This window comes from Protopterus annectens, chromosome 9.part0 (genome assembly GCF_019279795.1).
Source record: "Protopterus annectens isolate FY-2018-M chromosome 9.part0, PAN1.0, whole genome shotgun sequence".
Classification (NCBI taxonomy): Eukaryota; Metazoa; Chordata; order Ceratodontiformes; family Protopteridae; genus Protopterus; species Protopterus annectens.
Genome location: NC_056743.1, coordinates 571,412,884 through 571,432,209, shown reverse-complemented (window position 1 = coordinate 571,432,209; position 19,326 = coordinate 571,412,884). Strand labels below are relative to the sequence as shown.

The 19,326-nt window shown below is 38.2% G+C and overlaps 1 protein-coding gene across 3 annotated transcripts in view; it reads right to left on the bottom strand.

The window, feature by feature from the left end:
• RASSF2 (Ras association domain family member 2) overlaps positions 1-19,326 on the bottom strand; it is a 228,946-nt gene that overhangs the window by 116,798 nt on the left and 92,822 nt on the right. For all 3 annotated transcript variants that reach the window (XM_044083102.1, XM_044083101.1, XM_044083103.1), the window contains 2 exons: positions 10,890-10,982; positions 10,522-10,597 (listed from right to left, as the gene is read on the bottom strand). In XM_044083102.1, coding sequence (XP_043939037.1) covers positions 10,522-10,597; positions 10,890-10,948 — 135 coding nt within the window. In that variant the 5' untranslated portion in view covers positions 10,949-10,982. The remainder of the gene's footprint in view (positions 1-10,521; positions 10,598-10,889; positions 10,983-19,326) is intronic.

The following is a 19,326-nucleotide window of genomic DNA, read 5'->3' as shown; positions in this document are numbered from 1 at the left end:
AGTGTCCTTTCTTGAAGGGACCCTAATGCTGCTCCCATTTTGGAGACTGTAACATTCATCTACAGATTCTACAAGACAGTACTTGTGAGTCATGCAGATTTCCAGCTTAGGATGAGGCCATAACAAAAAGGATGTATTTTACTGTGATATCAGAATCCCTTTCACTGTAAATGCTCATGGTTTGGGTCAACTATATATAAATCTTTACTTCATTTGTTGCTTTTTTCAGAAATGTTTTATTATTACAGATCTATTATTTACAAACATACTGCTCTTTATTTAACATATTTGTTATTGCTTATGTTTTAATAATTGTAAAGCAGTATTCCTCTATAGAAAAATGTACTTTTTTCTTCAGCATTTGTTGCTAGCCTTACTTAATTTTATCCTTGCTTATTTTGCCCAAAATTACTTGCCTCACTAAATTTTCAAATTTTAAGATGTTCTGAATTAGCTGTTTTGGTTGCATTGCATTTGAATGTGCTGTTGTTGGTGTTTGAATGCTTCAAACCACTAGCCATCTATTTAAATATTTGTCACATACGGTTCCAAAACTGGTTTGTCATTTACATTTGTTCTTTACATAATATTCACATTTGGAGTCTTTATGGATATTTATGGGTGGGGCAGAAGTTGCAGATTTGAGGTGACATGCAATCCAAGAATTATTTAGTGGAGAAAATGGGAAATAAGGCTAATAAGGACAGCAAGAAAATCTTTGATTTTCCTAACAAAGTAAAAAAAAAAAAATACAAGAAACAGAATGGTGAAAAATGAAAGAAAATCTCATTTCAGGTCTTGAAACATAGCTAGACTTCTAACTGCATGATACTTTAAACCTTTTGCACCAGAGGCCTCATCGGATATACGCAAACCACCCTTTAAGGATATCAGGTGTTACAGCTAAATGGCAATTCTTTACATCCATGACTTTTTCTTTTACTTTCATTTTTAAGTCAATTTATGGACAATTTCAGGCCATTAAAGCCAAACCCCTTTAGCTGTGGACATGCATGTTTCTGCCTTGTTAGGACAACATCAGCACAGCATAAGAGAAATGTTTGCCTTTGGAGACACATGGTTGTCATACCCAGCTGATATCCATAAACATTAGGGTGTCTACAAAATATTCCAACTAACAATCTAAAACAAAGATTAAAAAGGTCACACAGATAACATTTTTAAGTTTATTTATGGACTATGGGTTTGGCTTTAATGGCCTGAAATTGTCCATAAACAGACTTAAAGATGAAAGTAAAAGAAAAAAGTCATGGACGTTCAGAATTGCCATTTAGCTTAAACACCTGATATCCTTAAAGGGTGGTTTGCATATATCCCATGAGGCCTCTGATGCAAAAGGTTTAAGGTATCACACAGAAGTCTAGCTTTGCTAGATTTTTCTTTTTTGTGTTTTTTAACCAGTTGGTTATCTGTGTGACCTTTTTACTCTTTGTTTTAGGTCTTTAAACAGAAGGAGCTTATGGAAGATGATAAAATAAAGTGAAAATATACACAGTGAGTTATAACAAGGAATAAGTTTTTGAAAATGAATTGGTCAATACAGAAGAAAATGCTAAAGCTAGTATTTTTTGAAAGTGACAAGTGTTAAGATATGGGCAAAAGAAAGGTTAATATTGAAGATTCAGTAAAGAAAAATCTAGACAGCATTTTGATGCTACGTACAAAGCAGGTAAGAACAGTGAGAAAAGTCTGGAGTGTGAGAATCATTCTGGTGAGTGGGGTTAAGAAGATACAGTCTATAAACAAATCACAAAATAGTGGCAGAGAAGTTCTAATAGATTCAGGATGGTCAAGTTTTGTTAGTGGATGTAGCACTGAAAAGAATATTATTAATGACTACTGTTTATTGCAAATATGAAGTCAGAAAAAGAAAGACCACTGCAACTCTTTAGCTGGCATTTTCTTAATTGTGTAAGTGAATATAGATATTTTTATATAATGTGGTTGCACTTTGTGTGAGCAATTTGTTATGACTTTCAGAATATCAGCCAGAAAATACTGAATCATAAGCCATCAGCTGTGATGGAGAGAGTAAAATGGTCCTGACGGGTGTGTGTGTGTGTGTGTGTGTGTGTGTGTGTGTGTGTGTGTGTGTGTGTGTGTGTGTGTGTGTGTGTGTGTGTGTGTGTGTGTGTGTGTGTGTGTGTGATAAACACACTAAATTTACAAGCACAGGTTATACAATATAAAATGGGCATTTTTTGGGGGGAAGGACTTATAACAATATGAGTAACAGAAGGACTGAATTTCAGTGTATACAGAAAAGTGGAAATCAAAAAAATATAAGCGTCACCTGGTTAGTACATGCATGGAAAGGGTGGTTATGTTGCAGAAGTCTGAAAAAACAGAAATCTGCTATCGCTTATTATCAACAAATTTATAGTGCAGGTTTGAGACTGTTCACTGCTTTACTTATGAATCATGGGATAATTTTACTAAGAACTAAAGAAAAAAGTAGATTTAGGAAAACTAGAAATGAAAATGTCTCCAGATACACCGCTTAACAAATACCACGATCCTGAGGTTTTTAACACATAAGCACAATAAACTTAATACATTTGTTTTGACATATTTTAGTCACAGACAAATTGTAAAGAAAATATGGAAACGTTAGCAAATGAATGGAAGAAAGACAGTGAAGAGAATTTTGGTACATGGCGAGTATAACCTTTCCATACTATTTAAGGGAAGAGATGAATTAAGTATTGAAATAAGAAAATTACATAAATTATTTACAGAAGAAAGAAAGAAAAGTATTTGTTATATGTGAAAATTTTTCAACAAAGTGCTATGCAACATTATATGAAGTTGACTTTTAAGGAAATGTTAAATAAATGAAAATGTCAAGAATATCCAAATTTTTATGAAAAAATAGTGGAAGAATACTTAACTAAGTTATATAAAGAAGAACCAAGAAGTAGGTACGGAAAAATAGTCCAAAATGTGGATGTGGGATAGAAATTAAGAAATAAGAAATTCAGAGAATGGTATGTAAGAAAGGTTAATGGAGTTGACAAAATTCCATGGAAAATTTATAAGATACAGCAAGATGAAATTAAAGGAACTTTTAAATTCTATGATAAAGAAAAATTATCATGACTTTTGGCAACATTTATACCAAAGAAGGGAGACCTGTGGAACTGAAGAGGTGTAAGTATAACAGGAACAGATAAGATTTTTTTGTCAATTTGTTTTTTGAAAAACTTACATTAAAGTAAATAAAACATAGGTGAAGGTGAAACGCCTAAAGCAAATGCCTCAAGTCAACAGTAAGAATATAAAATAGCTTGTGGTTAATTTTAAGGTACATTTCCCTTCTTGATAATCAGATTTACAATGCCTTTGCACTATCAGAAAGCATTTTATAAAACAAGAATTGGTATAGTATAAAAAATGCCATCAGAATGAGTATATATCTCAGTGGTTGGTAGGGATGGAACAGTTAATAAAGGGCAGCTGCCTCTTCTCTTTTCTAAGCCTACCTCAAGGTGTTACAGATTTTTTTTTTTAAAAAGTTCCATATCTAAGCCTCTATTGCTCACTGACAGCTCTTTACACTTGCCACCCACCCTCTCAAGGAGTCTGTGCTGAACTGGTTTCATTTACCCTGGTAGTAAGTCAAAGGGTAGGTAGGGCAGTAGAGTGGTGCAGCAGTTAACATTGTTGCCTCACAGCAAGAGGTTCTACAGTTTGATTCTTGGCTGGGATGCCTTCTTTGTAGAGTCCGCATGTCCTCCTTGTGTTCTCATGGGTTTTCTCTGGGTACTGCAGTTTCTCCCACATTTCAAAGACATGCATCTGGAGGTTTTTCCCCAGGCCTCTGCTGAAAATAGGCTCTGTCCTAGTTGGACTTTCCCAGTCAACAAATGTTGAATAAATAAAATCATCATCCCACCTACTCTGCCGTTCATATCCAACCTAATCCATCACACATTTCCTTAATCCATCACACATTTCCGTTAACCATCACACATTTCCTTTAACGCTGTTTTCCTCCCACATCTTCCACTCTCTCCTCTTCTAGTGAGAGAAGATGAAACTTAAGGTTCTTATAAATTTGACATCCACTCCATCCTCCATATAATCCTTGTTGCCCTTCTTTGCATCCTGTTTAGCAGCATGGCTTCATTCTCCTGAGATGACCTCCAGAACTGCATGCAGTATTCCAGCCGTGATGCAACAAGGACCTGACAGACTGACATCACCACCTTCCTATACCTGGATGTTATGTCCCCGATGATGCATTCTGATATTTGACTGCCCTTGATGCTACCCTCTTGTACAAGCATGACATGTCTTTATAACAAAAGCTCCCCAAACTTTTCCTTTCTAGAATTTCTGCATCTGTCCCCACAATGTGCACAGTGCACCCTTTGATAATCTTTCCCAGGGTCCATCACCAAGCCTCCTGTCACACCATACATTCAGCCTGTTCATGCTTTTGACAGACTTGTACCCCCCCCCCATAAAATGCTACTATCTTCTGAGAAGAGACTAATACAGATTGTATTCCCATGTGTGACATCAGAAACAAATGCATTAAAAAGAGCTAAAACTAGTACCAATCCATTTATTTATTTATTTGCATTTGTTTACTGGGATGGTCCATTGGGCCATAGTGAGCCCACTTTCACTGGAGGCCTGGTAAGAAAAGCTCCACACTAAAATACTTAATACATACAATATACATCATACAATACATTCAATACAATAGATCAACATGATCAGTACATACAATGCACGTCACAATGATCAGTACATACAATGCACGTCACAGTGATCAGTACATACAATGCACATGTCACAGTGATCAGTACATGCAATGCACGTCACAGTGATCAGTGATCAGTACATACAACGCACGTCACAGTGATCAGTACATGCAATGCACATGTCACAGTGATCAGTACATACAATGCACATGTCACAGTGATCAGTACATACAATACACATGTTGCAGTTGATAATAGATTGAGTATGGTGAAAATCTGAGTATAATGATAGATTATAATATCGACCATAAAGTGGTTTACACAATTGGAATATCACAAGTTAGGATATAACAAGTTAGGATAATTAAGTTACCCATGTGAGTAGCTAGGGTTCTTGCTACATAGTCTGAATAATTAAGCTTAAGTATAGGTGAGCAAATATAGTAGATAGTAACATCAGCTGTCGCCTTCCCTTGCTGTGAGCTTACTTTCAATAGCAATGTCTACTCCCTGTCAAATAACCAGTCCTCTACCGACCTGTATAATTACATCCATTCCCACTCCTCTTATATTTTTTCCAAGAAGCCTTCTGTCTGTAGCCATTACTGCAATTTAAGCAACACCTTTCTTCCAGCCTTGATTCACTTCGATGTTGTGAGTTCCCATGCACCCCTGCTCACACATTACATTTTTCAGTGTGGAGGTGTGAAATTAAAACAGCTGGCTTGAAAATAACTACCAGAAACTATGGCTGATACTACAGCTCTGTCTTTCTAAATTGTAGTACAAGGGACTTCTATATAGTCACAGATTCTTAGAAATTTCAAGATAACATGCACCTTGCCAATACTCACCCTCAGGTAATATCCACTTCTAAAGAGGGCCAGGACAGTCAAACCTTTATTTTATTATTTTATTTATGCATTTATTTTACATTTGTTGACCGGGCTAGTCTAACTGGATACATGTCCATTTTCAGTAGAGGCCCGGGGAGAAAAGCTCCAAGCATAGGCAACAACATAACTTACAGCATAACATACAATTTATACAATAGTAAGATAATAGTAGAACATTGTTGAGATTCTAAATATGGAAAATCTTATAGAGTCCTTTTTTTTTTTTTGTAAAGCTAATATAAAGATTCTTATAAAGTATTAAAAAGGGAAACTAGTTAGATACTAGTGGGATGTTAAATAACTGGTTAGTTCGGGTCAGCATCCATGTACAAAAGGTTAGCAAAGTATGAGGAGAGCATGATTGGGGAGAGAAGTATTAGTCAGGGTTAGAGCAGGGACAAAGCCAATGTGTTTCAAGGTATTCTTTAAGGCGTTTTTTGAAAAGCAGTGTAGAAGAAAGAGTCAAAAGTTCACTTGGAAGCTGGTTCTTCCAGCTTTTTCCCACTGTATTAGAGAAAAGTGAGTCCCCAGCTCTGTTAGGTTTAGTAGTTGAGACTAGAAGTTCATTAGCGGAGCGTAGTGTTGCTAGATTTTTGTATGGGGTAATAAGGCTAGAGAGAATTGGGATATTATTAGGGTGATGAATGATTTTTTGGGTCATAGTAAGTTGTTGACATTGAAGTTGGTTCTGCAGTTCTAACCATCCCAATTGTTTAAAGTTGTAGCAGTGGTGAGTTCTTAAAGGGGTGCCAGTGGCAAATCTAGCTATGTTATTGTAGCTGGTTGCAAGTTTGTTAAGGTTGTTTTTGGACAGATTGATATATATGGCTGAAGCATATAGTAGGGTAGAGATAAGGTGGGTCTGGGCAATAGTGGTTCTAACTAATGGCGTAAGGAAGGGCTTGATTCTATAAAAAGAGAGCCAAGTTTTCTGTTGACAGATTTTATGGTAGTATTAATGTGATCATCAAAGTTAAGGTTGTGGTCAATAGTAATACCCAGGAAACGAGTTGAAGTATCAGGGGATATGCTAGTTCCATTGTTGGAAGTTACTATGAAGTGAATTTGTGGTGACTTTTGGGTAGAAGCAAGAAGCAGTAATTTTGTTTTTTGGGGGTTCAGGAGGAGGCAATGTTGCATGAACCAATTTTCAACAATATTAAATACTGTTTGGATGAGGGTCTGGAGAGAGGTTGGGGACTTTGCTGTGTATATTAAAGTAGAATCATCTGCATATTGTATGCAGGTGGCTTGGGGAATTTTGGCATTTAGATCATTAATAAAAACAGAAAAGAGAAGAGGGCCTAAAATACAGCCTTGAGGTACTCCAATCTTGACAGAGAGGGGTGTAAAAAGATTATTGTCCCACAGCACTGCTTGGTGCCTGTTTTCCAGATAGGATTTAAACCAGAGTAATGATTGTGGGTCAAGTGATAGGGCTTTTAGTTTGTCCATAAGTAGGTGATGGTTAACCATGTCAAATGCTTTTGAAAAGTCAATGAATAGTGCAGAGGAAAGAGTTGTTATTACGATGTTTGTTTACAAAGTCAGAAAAGGATAGGAGGGCAGTAGTAGTGCTATGGTGAGGCCTGAAACCATGCTGGCAGTTAGCAAGTAGATTATTTTGGAGGAGGTGGTGTAGTAATTGTCGGTGTATACATTTTTCCATTATTTTAGCTATTGGAGAGAGTAAGGTAATTGGTCGAAAGTTAGAAAGTTCAGTAGATGCACCACCTTTATGTAGAGGGATGATATGGGAGACTTTCCAGATGGATGGGATTGTGCTTTCTGTAATTGCCCTATTAATAAGGATGGAAATGGGATAGGCAATGGCTGTGGCAGCAATCTGCAGGTATTCTGCTGGAAGACAGTCAGCAGAAGGGGTGCATGGTTTAAGTTTTTGTAGGAGGGTGCAAATGAGGGATGTAGGTACTGGTTGTAAATGGAAGGTAGGGACTGGGCTATTTGTAGTATTAGATGGGCTAGTGCTAATGTAATGTGTTAGCTAGAGTTTGAATGGCGTCAGTGAAGTAGTTGCTGATGGCATCAGCAACTTGTTTAGAGTTAGTATAGGGGATACCTGTTGGGGCAGGAGTTTTAGAGTGTCCTGGTTGCAGTAATTTGTTAATGCTTGACCAGAACTTTTGTGATTTTTGCTGATGGGTTTGTTGGAGGTACAGGTAAGTTTGTTGGAGGTACAGGTAAAAGTTTTTTTTGTCTAGTAGAATGTCTTTTTTGGTTGCATTACGTAGTTGTTTAAAGTGAAGGTGGTCTGTTGGGCTTTTAGAGGCTCTCCATTTGGCCCAGATTTTATTTTGTAGGAGGATCTTTTGTCTGGTTTGTTTTGTGAGCCATGGGGCAATTTTGGTTCTTGCTCGGTTGGAGCGAGAGGGGGCATGGTAATCTAGGATTTGTAGGAATCTAGTATTAAAGTAGGTGACTGATTCATCTAGCTGAAGATGATGCAGTGGGGACCAGTCACATGCTTTGAGTTCATTTTAGAAGCTGTCTGGATGAAAATGTTTTTAGAGTGAGATGTTTTGTAAATATTATCATTGGGGCTATGAGTTTTTGTTTAATTGTATACGTTAGAACATGGTCACTCATATCATCTGGAAGGGTGTCTGATTTATATGTATTAGGATGGCTGTTTATAAGGATCCAGTCTAGGGTAGTTTCTTTACCAACTGGTTTATGGATCCTAGTAGGGGAGGTAATTATTTGGGAAACAACGTATAGATTTGCGTGGGAGATGGGATTTGGGGAGCTGCAGGTAGCTCAGTCTATATTAAAATCACCTAGGACAATGGTTTCCTGAGGTAGATGAGTAGTAAGGCAGCTAAGGATGTTTTCAAGAGTATTGATATTATTTCTGAGGGGAAGATAGGCACACATTATGCAGATAGATTTTGAGTTGTTGATTTGAAGTTTAGCAGTAAGGGTTTCTGCATTAGTTACTAGGGGTAGGAACACATTAAAGGATGAGACATGAAGTTCTGATTTATACACAATGACTACTACTCCTCCTTTTTTTTGTCTTGTGGTCGCATCTCAGGATGTTATGTCCAGGAGGGGTAATTTCTTGGTCTTGAGTTGTAGGCTTTAGCCATGTTTCTGTAATACAGAGGATATCAAATGTATGCACTTCTAAGTGAATGCAGATGAGTAATTTTGTTAATGCTACAGATGTTGAGGTGAGCTATTAAGAGTGAGTTTGAAGGTCTTTTTGGTGTAAGGATAGCATGGGATGTTAGGTTTTGTGGGTCTTTGTGAATTGCTATGTTGGGGCCAGGGTTTGGGTGAATATCACCATCTAATAGAAGATGTTGTTGAGGTTTTTGTATAGACTTTAAGAGTTTGTTATAGTTAATCAGGGTTTTCTTGTTATGGAGATAAAAGATATGGGTCGATCTATGATACTTTGGAAGTATGTAGACAGAAGTGGAGGTAATGTTTATGTGAGAATGAGAATTCGTTTGTTGGCTGGGGTGGTGATGTTCAGACAGAAAAAAATGTTCATAGAAGGTTAGTGCATAGGATATAGATAGAGAAATTAGGATAGTAGTTAAGAGTATAAGAGTTATGTATATAATTTTCTGTAGTGAGGCCATTAGGATTTATAAGTAAGGAGGTGTAGTATGAGGAGGGAGAGTGCTTAATATAAGCTAAAATAGGGGTAATAGTACGAGAGGAATGTTATATAGTGCAAGCAGTGCAGGTTAATAAGTGTGCAGAGATGATGGAGAGAAGTTAAAGGTGTGAAGCTAACTGAGGAGTGGTTAAGATGGAGGTGGGGCTATTAAGTGGTAATAGTCAGTGATAGGATAAAGAGGGGAAGGGGTGTAGATACTGGGGTATAAGGTTAACAGCACCTGGTGTAAATATGTGGGAACCTATTCAGTCATCCAGGTTCTTTTTGAAAGATTCAAATAAATCACACTATTTAACCTGAAGCTGAAGTCTGCTCCAAATGAAGGGGGGCTCTGTGTGATAAACCTGTCTGTTCATTGGGTTTTAACTGCTGGTGAATATTTAGAAGTATTAGACTTTGAGAGAGACTCCTGCATTTCTCCAATAGCACTGCAGGCTAGGCGTATGCCCCCCCCCCCAAAAAAAAGTGAGTAAAGGTCAGTGCATTCAGATCCTCCTGGTAGCTCAAAGTCTTTAGGCCTGTGCTTTGCATGCTGGGAACTTTTGTGGCCTTCCTACTAGTGTGATATCTCTAGTGAGGTACATTTCAAAGGGAGTGCAATACTCAATAACTGGCCTAATCAATGTAAAATATACGGAAATGATGATATCCTTTGTTCTGGGTGATAAACTCTTGGTAATTAGTTGTGCTAAGTAGATGAGCTTCCCGATTATTGTTGTCACACGATGATAAGTTAAGGAGATAACAACCCAAGTTCCAATGTTGCTAACTACATTTTCATTTTGTAGTGGTGTATTGGCAATAGAGTATACTGAGGGGAAGGACTGTATCAAATGCAATGATTCTGCATTTATTAGCATTTAATTCCAATCCTTTTCAGTACACCAAGAATTTCAGGGAGAGGTTTTGCTGTAGGGTCCGGGTACTAAAGGACAGAGGGGGACTTAACTCCCAGTTTGCAATCATCTGCAAGCTTAATAAGCCAGAGGCTTTGTCTGCCTGCCCAGAAACTAGAAATAAAATGCCAAAAAGGAGGGGTCCCAACACTGAACCCTAATCAATCAGTGTGGTCAGTGAATAGCCAGGATCGTATAAATGAAAAGACAGTCTATGGCCAGTGTAAAGATATGGGCCTCTGAAAGGGAGAAATTCATTACCTGTGTAATATATACAATGCAAAGCCCTACTACTGAAAACAGTACATATATTTTTTTATGTAAAATATATGTCAACCACTCACCTCTCTGCAACGTAGCTGTAAATTCTGACCTTCATAATATAGATTGTAGGTTTTTAAGTGGGATAACAGTTCATTTCTGTAAAACAACCATACATGAAAAGTTAATGAGTTTAAAAGGGGGAAAAGTCTTCAGCATTTCAAAAACAAAGCTACTAAAGGCATTTCATCAGTTCAGGGCAGCAAATCTTAAAACAGAGCATGTGATTTCTGACCAGCAGTGCCCTGAGGAAGTATCTACACATGCAAGAAAGTTTGGTCTAACCAGTTTCCTTTTATTCATATCTTGAATATATATGCATCTTTACAGTTCCTAAACAGAATATAACAGTGCAGCAGAACGAGCTGCAGTAAAAAAATAAATATCTTACTTTTGAATGTATTTGTCTTTGCCAACAGGGATGAGGTTTGAATCTTGGCTATCCCCCATTTTTATCGCCTTCAAACCATTGTCTGTGACCAGCCTGTACACAAGAGAAAAGAGCACACGAAGCATCACCAACAGCAGTAATCCTTCTTGTTGGTTTGCAGCAAAGTTTACAGATAATGTCTTGTAACAATGGCTTCTAAAACTCCAAGAAACAAAGTAATAACCCTTCCAAGTACTTGTCTATTATTAATGTTGTTCATTCTTATCTGAACAAAATGAAATCTGCTCAGTCCTGTGCAGGAAAATTAGAGTAATCAAATATTAATGCCAAGCCTTGGGCATGCTTTCAGTTAGGAAAAGGAGCCTTGTGAGCTAGCCATAAGACAGTCCATATATTTCAGAAATAAACTAGTCCACATTTCAGTTACAGAGTTAAATTCATTATAGCTGTGTAGCGCTGCTTGAAGTCTCTTGGTAGCTGCAGCATATACAGATGCTTGGAAGGAAAAAATCCAGAAAGTGCAGGTAAAGAAAATAGTTCCCTAGGGGCATATTTAACCAAGATAATCTTTATAACGGTGTGTACGTACCTCAGATATTTTCAAATGGCAGATGACTGCTCAGTAGACACTCTACTGGTCTGCACCACTCTGGCATAGAATGCTTCTGGAAATACCCCTCTAAGCTGTAGCAAAGTACATTGTAATGTAATTCTCTGGCTGTTAGGTAGGCAGAGGCAACAGGTGATGGAAAAGAGGAGGAGGAAGATAAAGCTTTACTGGGAAGAAGTAGCAAATAAGTAAAGGAAAGGAAACCTAGGTGCAGTGGTGTATTATTAACATTATATTGCAAGTATGTCCATTTTAAGGGCAAGACAAAAAGACAATGTTTCATTTCGGAGATTAAGAGGTATAGCTAGCTATTCTGGTACCTGCTGCTGTCCCCCAATCTGGCATCCCCTCAACTAGGTTGAACAAAAAAAAAAAAAAAAAAAAAAGAAAGGCCCTCTGCTCAGAAAAAATACTCCTCTCTTCTTTTTAAACCAGCAACTGCTTGACACATTTGTATCAATCGATCAACAGTTTATGCCATGCAAGGCCCACTAAGTGCTTCATTTCTGACCACAAATGCAACATCGACATTCAACTTTGAATGCTGGTAATGCACTGCACTGAAGACCAATCACTATCTGCTGATCACACCCCTTAGCGCTTCCCATCTAGGGTAGCTGCCCCCTTTGCCCCACCACAGCTAAGGTGCGGAAATAGGACTAGTGAAAAGAATACTGGCTGACCGATGTCCACTCATTCTACTCCTCGGACTCCTTGTACCAGTACATACTAGTGTTTTGCAAGCCACGAAAGACTTTGTAGGTTAAGAGTCCTACATAGAATGTGCATTTGCTCAGGTGTACATTATGCAGCAAAACATTAATGAACACAGACAGCACAGGTGCTATTCAATACATTTTTCCCCCATTCATGGCTTCTGCTTGTGCATCCAGCCAGTACATATACATGCATTCCCTGCAAAATGGCAAGTAAGCTACGTTATTCATTTTTTACATTTTGGTCTTACTAATGCAAGAAAAAAGCATAAGCCTGAGCAATGCCATTATTTAACAGTTTCAGATGACCTCTTCAAATGCACATATCTACGTAATCCTGGCTTTCCTAAGAATGGTTACCAGTCTCATGCAAAAAGATTTCAATGTACACATGCATTTATTATCTCCATCCCCAAAACCCAGACCATCCACAGAACACATCTGTCCCACTGCTATAATCCTAGCCAGCGTACATAATATCTGTTCCATAAATATATCATGTCTTCTTGCAAACATTTTTGAAAAATTACATAGACAAATTCTTCACATTATATATACAAATTCTGGAACACCTAAATAAGTATGCACTGCAAACTTACAAACAACGCGAGTTCTGCAACAGTCACAACACTCTTATGACAAGATATTTGTAGGTATGTAAAAGGTCAATAAAGATGGCTGCAGATAAGTAAGTCAGGCATTGGAAAGCATGAAACTTATGCTAACTAAATCTGTTTACTTAGGTTTGGACATAACATTGTAAATTGATTCAATAATGATCACTCTCACAGATCCTTTACCATAAAGCAGGAAATGTACCTTACTGAAAGTGGCTTCTTTTCCACAGGGTTACATTGACGATTAGTACTTGGCTATGTTGTAATGTCATTATTCATTAAAGACATCAACTCAGTAACACCCTCTTTTAAGCTTACCCTTTAAGCTTACCCTTTAAGCTAATAGCATTTTACTTTATGAAGAAGCTTTTCTGACCATAGCATTTTACTTTATAAAGAAGCTTTCCTGACCAAACCATTACAGAACCTACTACAATGTGACTTTAATAATCTCTTCCTTTGCTTCTGTATCAATCCCATAGCTTTTAATAACTCATAAAGCTAGTTAAATGGGACAACCCTTCAAATACAGTCTCCAATCAATCAGCCATTACTTTCTGTACACAAATACAAGCACTAAGGCCTTCTCCTTGCCCATATTTTAACAATCAAAACACTGTTCTATATCGGTCTGTCAAAGATTCACTTCAGTGAAACTGACTTCAATCGACCCCAAACCACCGAACTTCATTTCCGCGAACATTCACATCTGTGAAAGATTTAAGTAGGGAAAGGAAGCAGTTAACCAACAGCATAACTTTGCCCTTTTCCCCACTGTATTGCAATCTCAGAGTTGGTTTACATAGTTAGGGGGGTGTGGAGGATGCATCCCACCACTTGGGTGGATTTGACATACTGCAGTGTGTGTTCTTTTGTGGTGTTGGTCAAGTGCTTTCTTTCCTTGGTGAAATAATTTTTCAATGTGAATGTTTGCGGAAGTGAAGTTCGGTGGTTTAGGGTCGATGAAGTCAGATTCGCTGAAGTGACTCTTCGATTAACTGATACAGACTTTCAAAACCCAGAAAACATAACAACTAATGTTTAAACACAAATAAAGGTTTCCTATTCCATCTCTAACCACATCACCTTAGATACTCAAAGGATCAGAGCTAAAAATGTTCTCTTAACCATAATAGAATATAGTCTTCCTACTGTCCACTGTACTACTTAGCTAACACACAGTGACCTCAAACCACACTAAATGGCATCTGTAGATTTAAAAATCTCTCTCCATGAACCAAACACCATTGCCATGCTCCAGAAAAAGTAAAGTGTTTACCTATCCCAATAAGGTCCATAAATTTACCAGTATTATATTTCAAGATTCTGGACCAAAAAGTCTTACTTGAAAAATATACTATCAAATAAAACTTCACTTTATGTTCTCTGCTACCACAAAAATTATACCCTAACATTACAGCAACCCAGTTTAGTCTTTCTGATTGTGAAAAAAGCTTTACATGATAGTAACCATCAAGCAGAATCTTTTCCCTTTGGAAATCAGGGATATCAGCAGTTTTGCAAAAAAACACATACAACTAAAGAACATCTAATGTGTCTGATAAGTGTCAAAAGCACTATCTACTCCCACTAACTAGATAAACAATTTATGTATTGAAGATCTGCTTTCAGAACATGCATACTCCTTCAACATATGTAGGTAATCCCCCCTCCCACAGGGTGTCTTTTTTTTCCTGTTTTAATGCTAATTCTTTATATCCCGATAACCAGAGCATAATTAATTCACTGTCTAGTGCACTATATATATATATATGTCATGTCAAGCTATATAATTATAACACCCACTACTTTAAATACTTTAGTGTACTTTTAAAGTGATAATACCTTGCACACAAGGCTGAGGATGAAGAGAGTCCTTGGATGAATTTAACTAATGCAATGCCGTGTAGCATTAACCTGTGATAAATGCACACACATAAAAGACACTATAGTCTTTATGCAAAACAACCCTTCCTTCTCACCCACACCATCCTAAAATTCAGCATAGAGCAAAACAAGAAGCAATATTAACCTATACTTTCATCATAAGCATTATGCACTGCTACAGCAAGCAATGAATGGTTAGACTCCTATAATATTAGGTATCTTCCTCCACGTTCACAAAGTGCAACATAAGAACTGCAATGGCGACTGATGTCACAAAAGCATACCAGTAAATGCAACCAAAATGCACTGGGCATGAAAATATGTTTTGCGTGTCTGAAAAGAACACAGAATGCGTCATGATATAAAACAAAGCCCTTCTGGCAATCTTGCAGTGATAAGCCTGCTTCTCATTTATTAAAAGTGAACTGTTCTTGCCACTATCCCCCTTAAAACATCAATAAACCAAATGAGAGAAAACGTGCAGTCAAAGTGCTGTTTAAAGAAGATAAATCAAATTCTTAAAATGCCTTCACTGTACAAGTGGCCTCCAATGATCCAGAAGTGAAACTGAGATACATTTTTATGCAAACTTCAGTAAGCAGGATACTGTAAGTTTACCTTTTGTTGCACTGTGTGAAGGATTTTATTGCTGCAACTTTCGGAGGAGTTTATTTTAGTACAACTATATGAAGGATAAATTTGGGGAGTACAGTTCTGTCCAGCTGCAAGAAGTGGTACAATAGATAGTGTAAAATGAGATTTCTTAAGGAGCACTGTGAAAGTTACTGCTGTTCATTTTACTGTACTCTAAAACTAAGAAGGAAGTACCTGTTATCTACAGTTCAGTTTACTTATTACTTGGTGGGTAAGCTACTAAATGCCTTTTGCTTACAACATATTTCAACACATCTTTTTTCTTACACTGCTTTTGTTTATTGTCGCACATGCTGGATGTGTTACATTTTCCATCTGATAATCATTAACGTGGTTACTTTTCTCTGACTAAAACAGATACCGTCTTACTTTTTATTTTCAGACATTAATAAATACGTTAACAGTTGCTTATTTATTTCTAAACAACCCTCCAAGGTGCTTATTACGAGCAGTCTCTTACAAAACATGCCTAGGGCAAAGACATACCAAATAATGCACCACAAAAACCCAGAGGGATACATTACTACCCAGTACCACTCACACAGGGATATTACTAGCTGCTTGAATTGCACACTGTGGTACCAGTGATTTAAACAGTAATGAAGTTGAATGACAAAGCAGGGACAGATTTTATATACTTCTTAAAAGTGAGTATAACCCTTGTACCAGTTTGTAACATTTTTTGCAATTCCTGACAAAGAAATGTATTCACATGTGGTCTTAAAATGGGAGTCTGTCACAACACAAGACATTTTTGTTTAACTATATCAAAGAAAGTACAGTTGTGTAAGTTGATCTTACCATAACAGAAGAGGTTTGAAAGATCACTGCTACCATAGCCTTAGCTATGTTAGTTATATCCTGCAAAGGATGTAATAGCTGGACAGCTTCCAAAACTTCAGGGCACATTCCATGTGTCCAAACTGTCAAGCTGTTCAAGCTAAGCTGACTAAAAGACAAGTTTCTGACAAAAGCGCTTCAGAGCTTTCCTGCCAACAGAGAGGAGGCCAAGCCCTGAAAGGACAAGACTAGGATTAACAAAAAATAAATGCCCACACCTTGGCATAAAAAAACACACAAAAAACAAGGGGAATAGACAGAGGAAGTGGCTAGTGCAGCAGTGACCACTAAAACATCTACTGTTATGGTAAGTTCAACTTGCACAACTGTATTATGTTCATCATACTGATAACTGCTGCAGTAGCCTTAGCTATTTGGGTAGATTACCATAGCTAAATATATTTAGGAGGTGGAAGGAGAATGGTCGTAGCAAAGCACAATCTAGACATAGAGAAGTAATCCAGCTTATAGTACTTTGTAAAAGTATATACAGAGGACAAAGTAGCAGCTTCTAAAATTACTTTGAGAATCCAACCCTTTCCAAAAACTATAGAAGAAGCCAAGGTCCTGTAGAGTGGGCCTTGACCCTGCCTGGAATAGATTTGTTATGGTGAGTATAATAAAAGGTAATAGCTTTATACAACCATTTGGAAATGGTCTGTTTTGACACCAGTTGTTCTTTCTTCTTACCTTCACAAAAAAGTAACAATTGATCCGATGAACTGAAAGATTTAGTTCTGTCAAGATAATAATTGTCCTCACTTTTAGGTTCTAAAACAAAAAATCCACTCGTTGTTGTTGTTGGAGGAGATGTTTCCAGGAAAGAAAGCACAGTTTTGTACCTATCATAAATGTAGATGTTCGAGTGTTCACCCTGCTGCAGTCATCACACTTGGGTTATCCTGCCGTCAGGCGGTCCAGCAGTCGGCCCGAATTCCAAAGTCTTGGTCCGGCGTCGATTGCTGTCGCTTCTTCCCTGACGTCAGTGCGCCAGGGGTATATAAGAGGCATCCAACGCCATTTTCTTCAGTTTTTCTTGCCCCAGATGTCAGGTGCCCCCAAAAGGTAGGCAAAATATATATATATATATATATATATATATATATATATATATATATATATATATAGATATATATACGTATACATATGGCTATATAAGGTAGTATAGGATAAAGTGGTAGAGATAAGTTCAGCTAGTGCAGAGGGGATGGAGGGAGGGTAACCTGGACTCCAGCAGGGTGAACACTCGAACATCTACATTTATGGTAGGTACAAAACTGTACTATATTCATCGTGTTACCCTGCTGCAGTTATCACACTTGAGTTGAATCCCAAAGCTAAGGAGGGGAGGTGGAGTCAAACAGGGTTAGAAGAAGCTAGTAGGCCCTGCAAAACTGCAGTGGCAAAACCAGTTCTAGTCTTAGAGTAAAGAGGTACTTGATAGTGTTTGGTGAAGGTGTGCACTGAACTCCAAGTAGCAGCTTCCAGAATATCCTTGGTTGGCACTCCCCTGAGAAAGGCTGCTGATGTAGCTGTAGCCCTGGTGGAGTGGGACCTAATGTTAGCAGGTACTGGTTTCCCATGATGTGTGTAGCAGAAACGTATGCAATGTCCTATCCATTTAGAAATGGTCTGTTTTGAGATAGCTTTTCCTTGTGATCCTGTAGCATAGGCCACAAAGAGCTGGTCAGTTTTTCCTGAAAGCCTTAGTTTTATCCGAGTAGTAACGTAATTGCCTGTGAATGTCCAAAGAGTGCAGGAGTCTTTCTCCTTTGTTCTGGGGATTTGGGAAGAAGGTGGGCAAGTGAATGGTTTGGTTTAGGGCCACACTGGATACCACCTTTGGCATAAAGGAAGGATTAGTTCGTAGAGAGACTCTGTCTTGGTGGAAAAATGAGGAAAAGTTCCACTGCCATTAGTGCCTGTAGCTCTGAGACTCTTCTAGCTGAGGTTATTGCTAGTAGTAGGGCAGTTTTCCATGAAAGAAATTTTAAATCAGCTGAAAAAGCTGGTTCAAAGGGCAGCAGTGTAAGCTTTTTCAGGACAAAGCTGAGATCCCAAGTAGGTGTTGGAGCTCTCCTTGGCAGTCTTAAGTTCTTAGCCCCTCTGAGGTACTGTCTTAGGAGTGGATGTGAAAATAAAGGAGGATCCGTGCTGTAATGAGCTGAAATTGCTGAGGCGTGGATCTTAATACATGAAAAGGAAAGTCCTTTGTGTAACATCTCAGTTAAATATTGTAGAATCTGAGGAATGTTCGGCTCCAGGGGATTTAAGCCTTTAGCCTGGTTCCAGGTGCAAAATCTTTTCCATTTGTCTGAATACGTTTTCCTGGTGCTGGGCCTCCGGGCCTCCTGGCCTCCAGAATGACATCCATAACAGCTTTGGATAAAGGTGTTTGCTGGTTGTTTAGGTAATTTGCCATGCAGCCAGGTGTAAAGTCTTGAGCTGGTTGTGTAGAATCAGATTGTCTCGCTGGGTGAACAGGTGAGGAATTTGTGGCAAAATCCGTGGTGGGCCCTGGGCCATGTTCCTTAAAATTGGATACCAATGTTGGCGTGGCCAGTCTGGTGCAACGAGAACCATTTGTGGCCTCTCTAATCGGACTTTCAGCAGTACCTTTGCTAGAAGAGGCAGTGGAGGGAAGGCATACGCTGTTAATGTTTTCCAACTGAATGAGAGGGCGTCCACTTTCCAAGCTAGTGGATGGAAGGTCCTTGTGCAAAATTTTTGAAGTTGGTGGTTGTGGGGGCTTGCGAACAGATCTATGTCTGGGCGTCCCCATTTTTGAACTATCATTGCAAATACTTGTGGATCTAGTTTCCATTCGTGTGGATCCATAATGTTTCTGCTTAGGTCGTCTGCCAATGTGTTTTTCTTTCCTGGCAGGAATTGTGCTTGTAATTGAACCTGGTAAGACAGTGCAGTGTTCCACAAGGTCATTGCTTGCCTGCATAGAGGGTAGGAATGTGTGCCCACTTTCTTGTTTATGTACCACATAACTGTGGTGTTGTCTGTCCTTATTAGTAGTTGTCCTGGGTGTAGAAGGTCCTTGAAAGCTGTTAGGGCATTCTGCACTGCTAGCATTTCTTTTTGATTGATATGCAGGTGTCTCT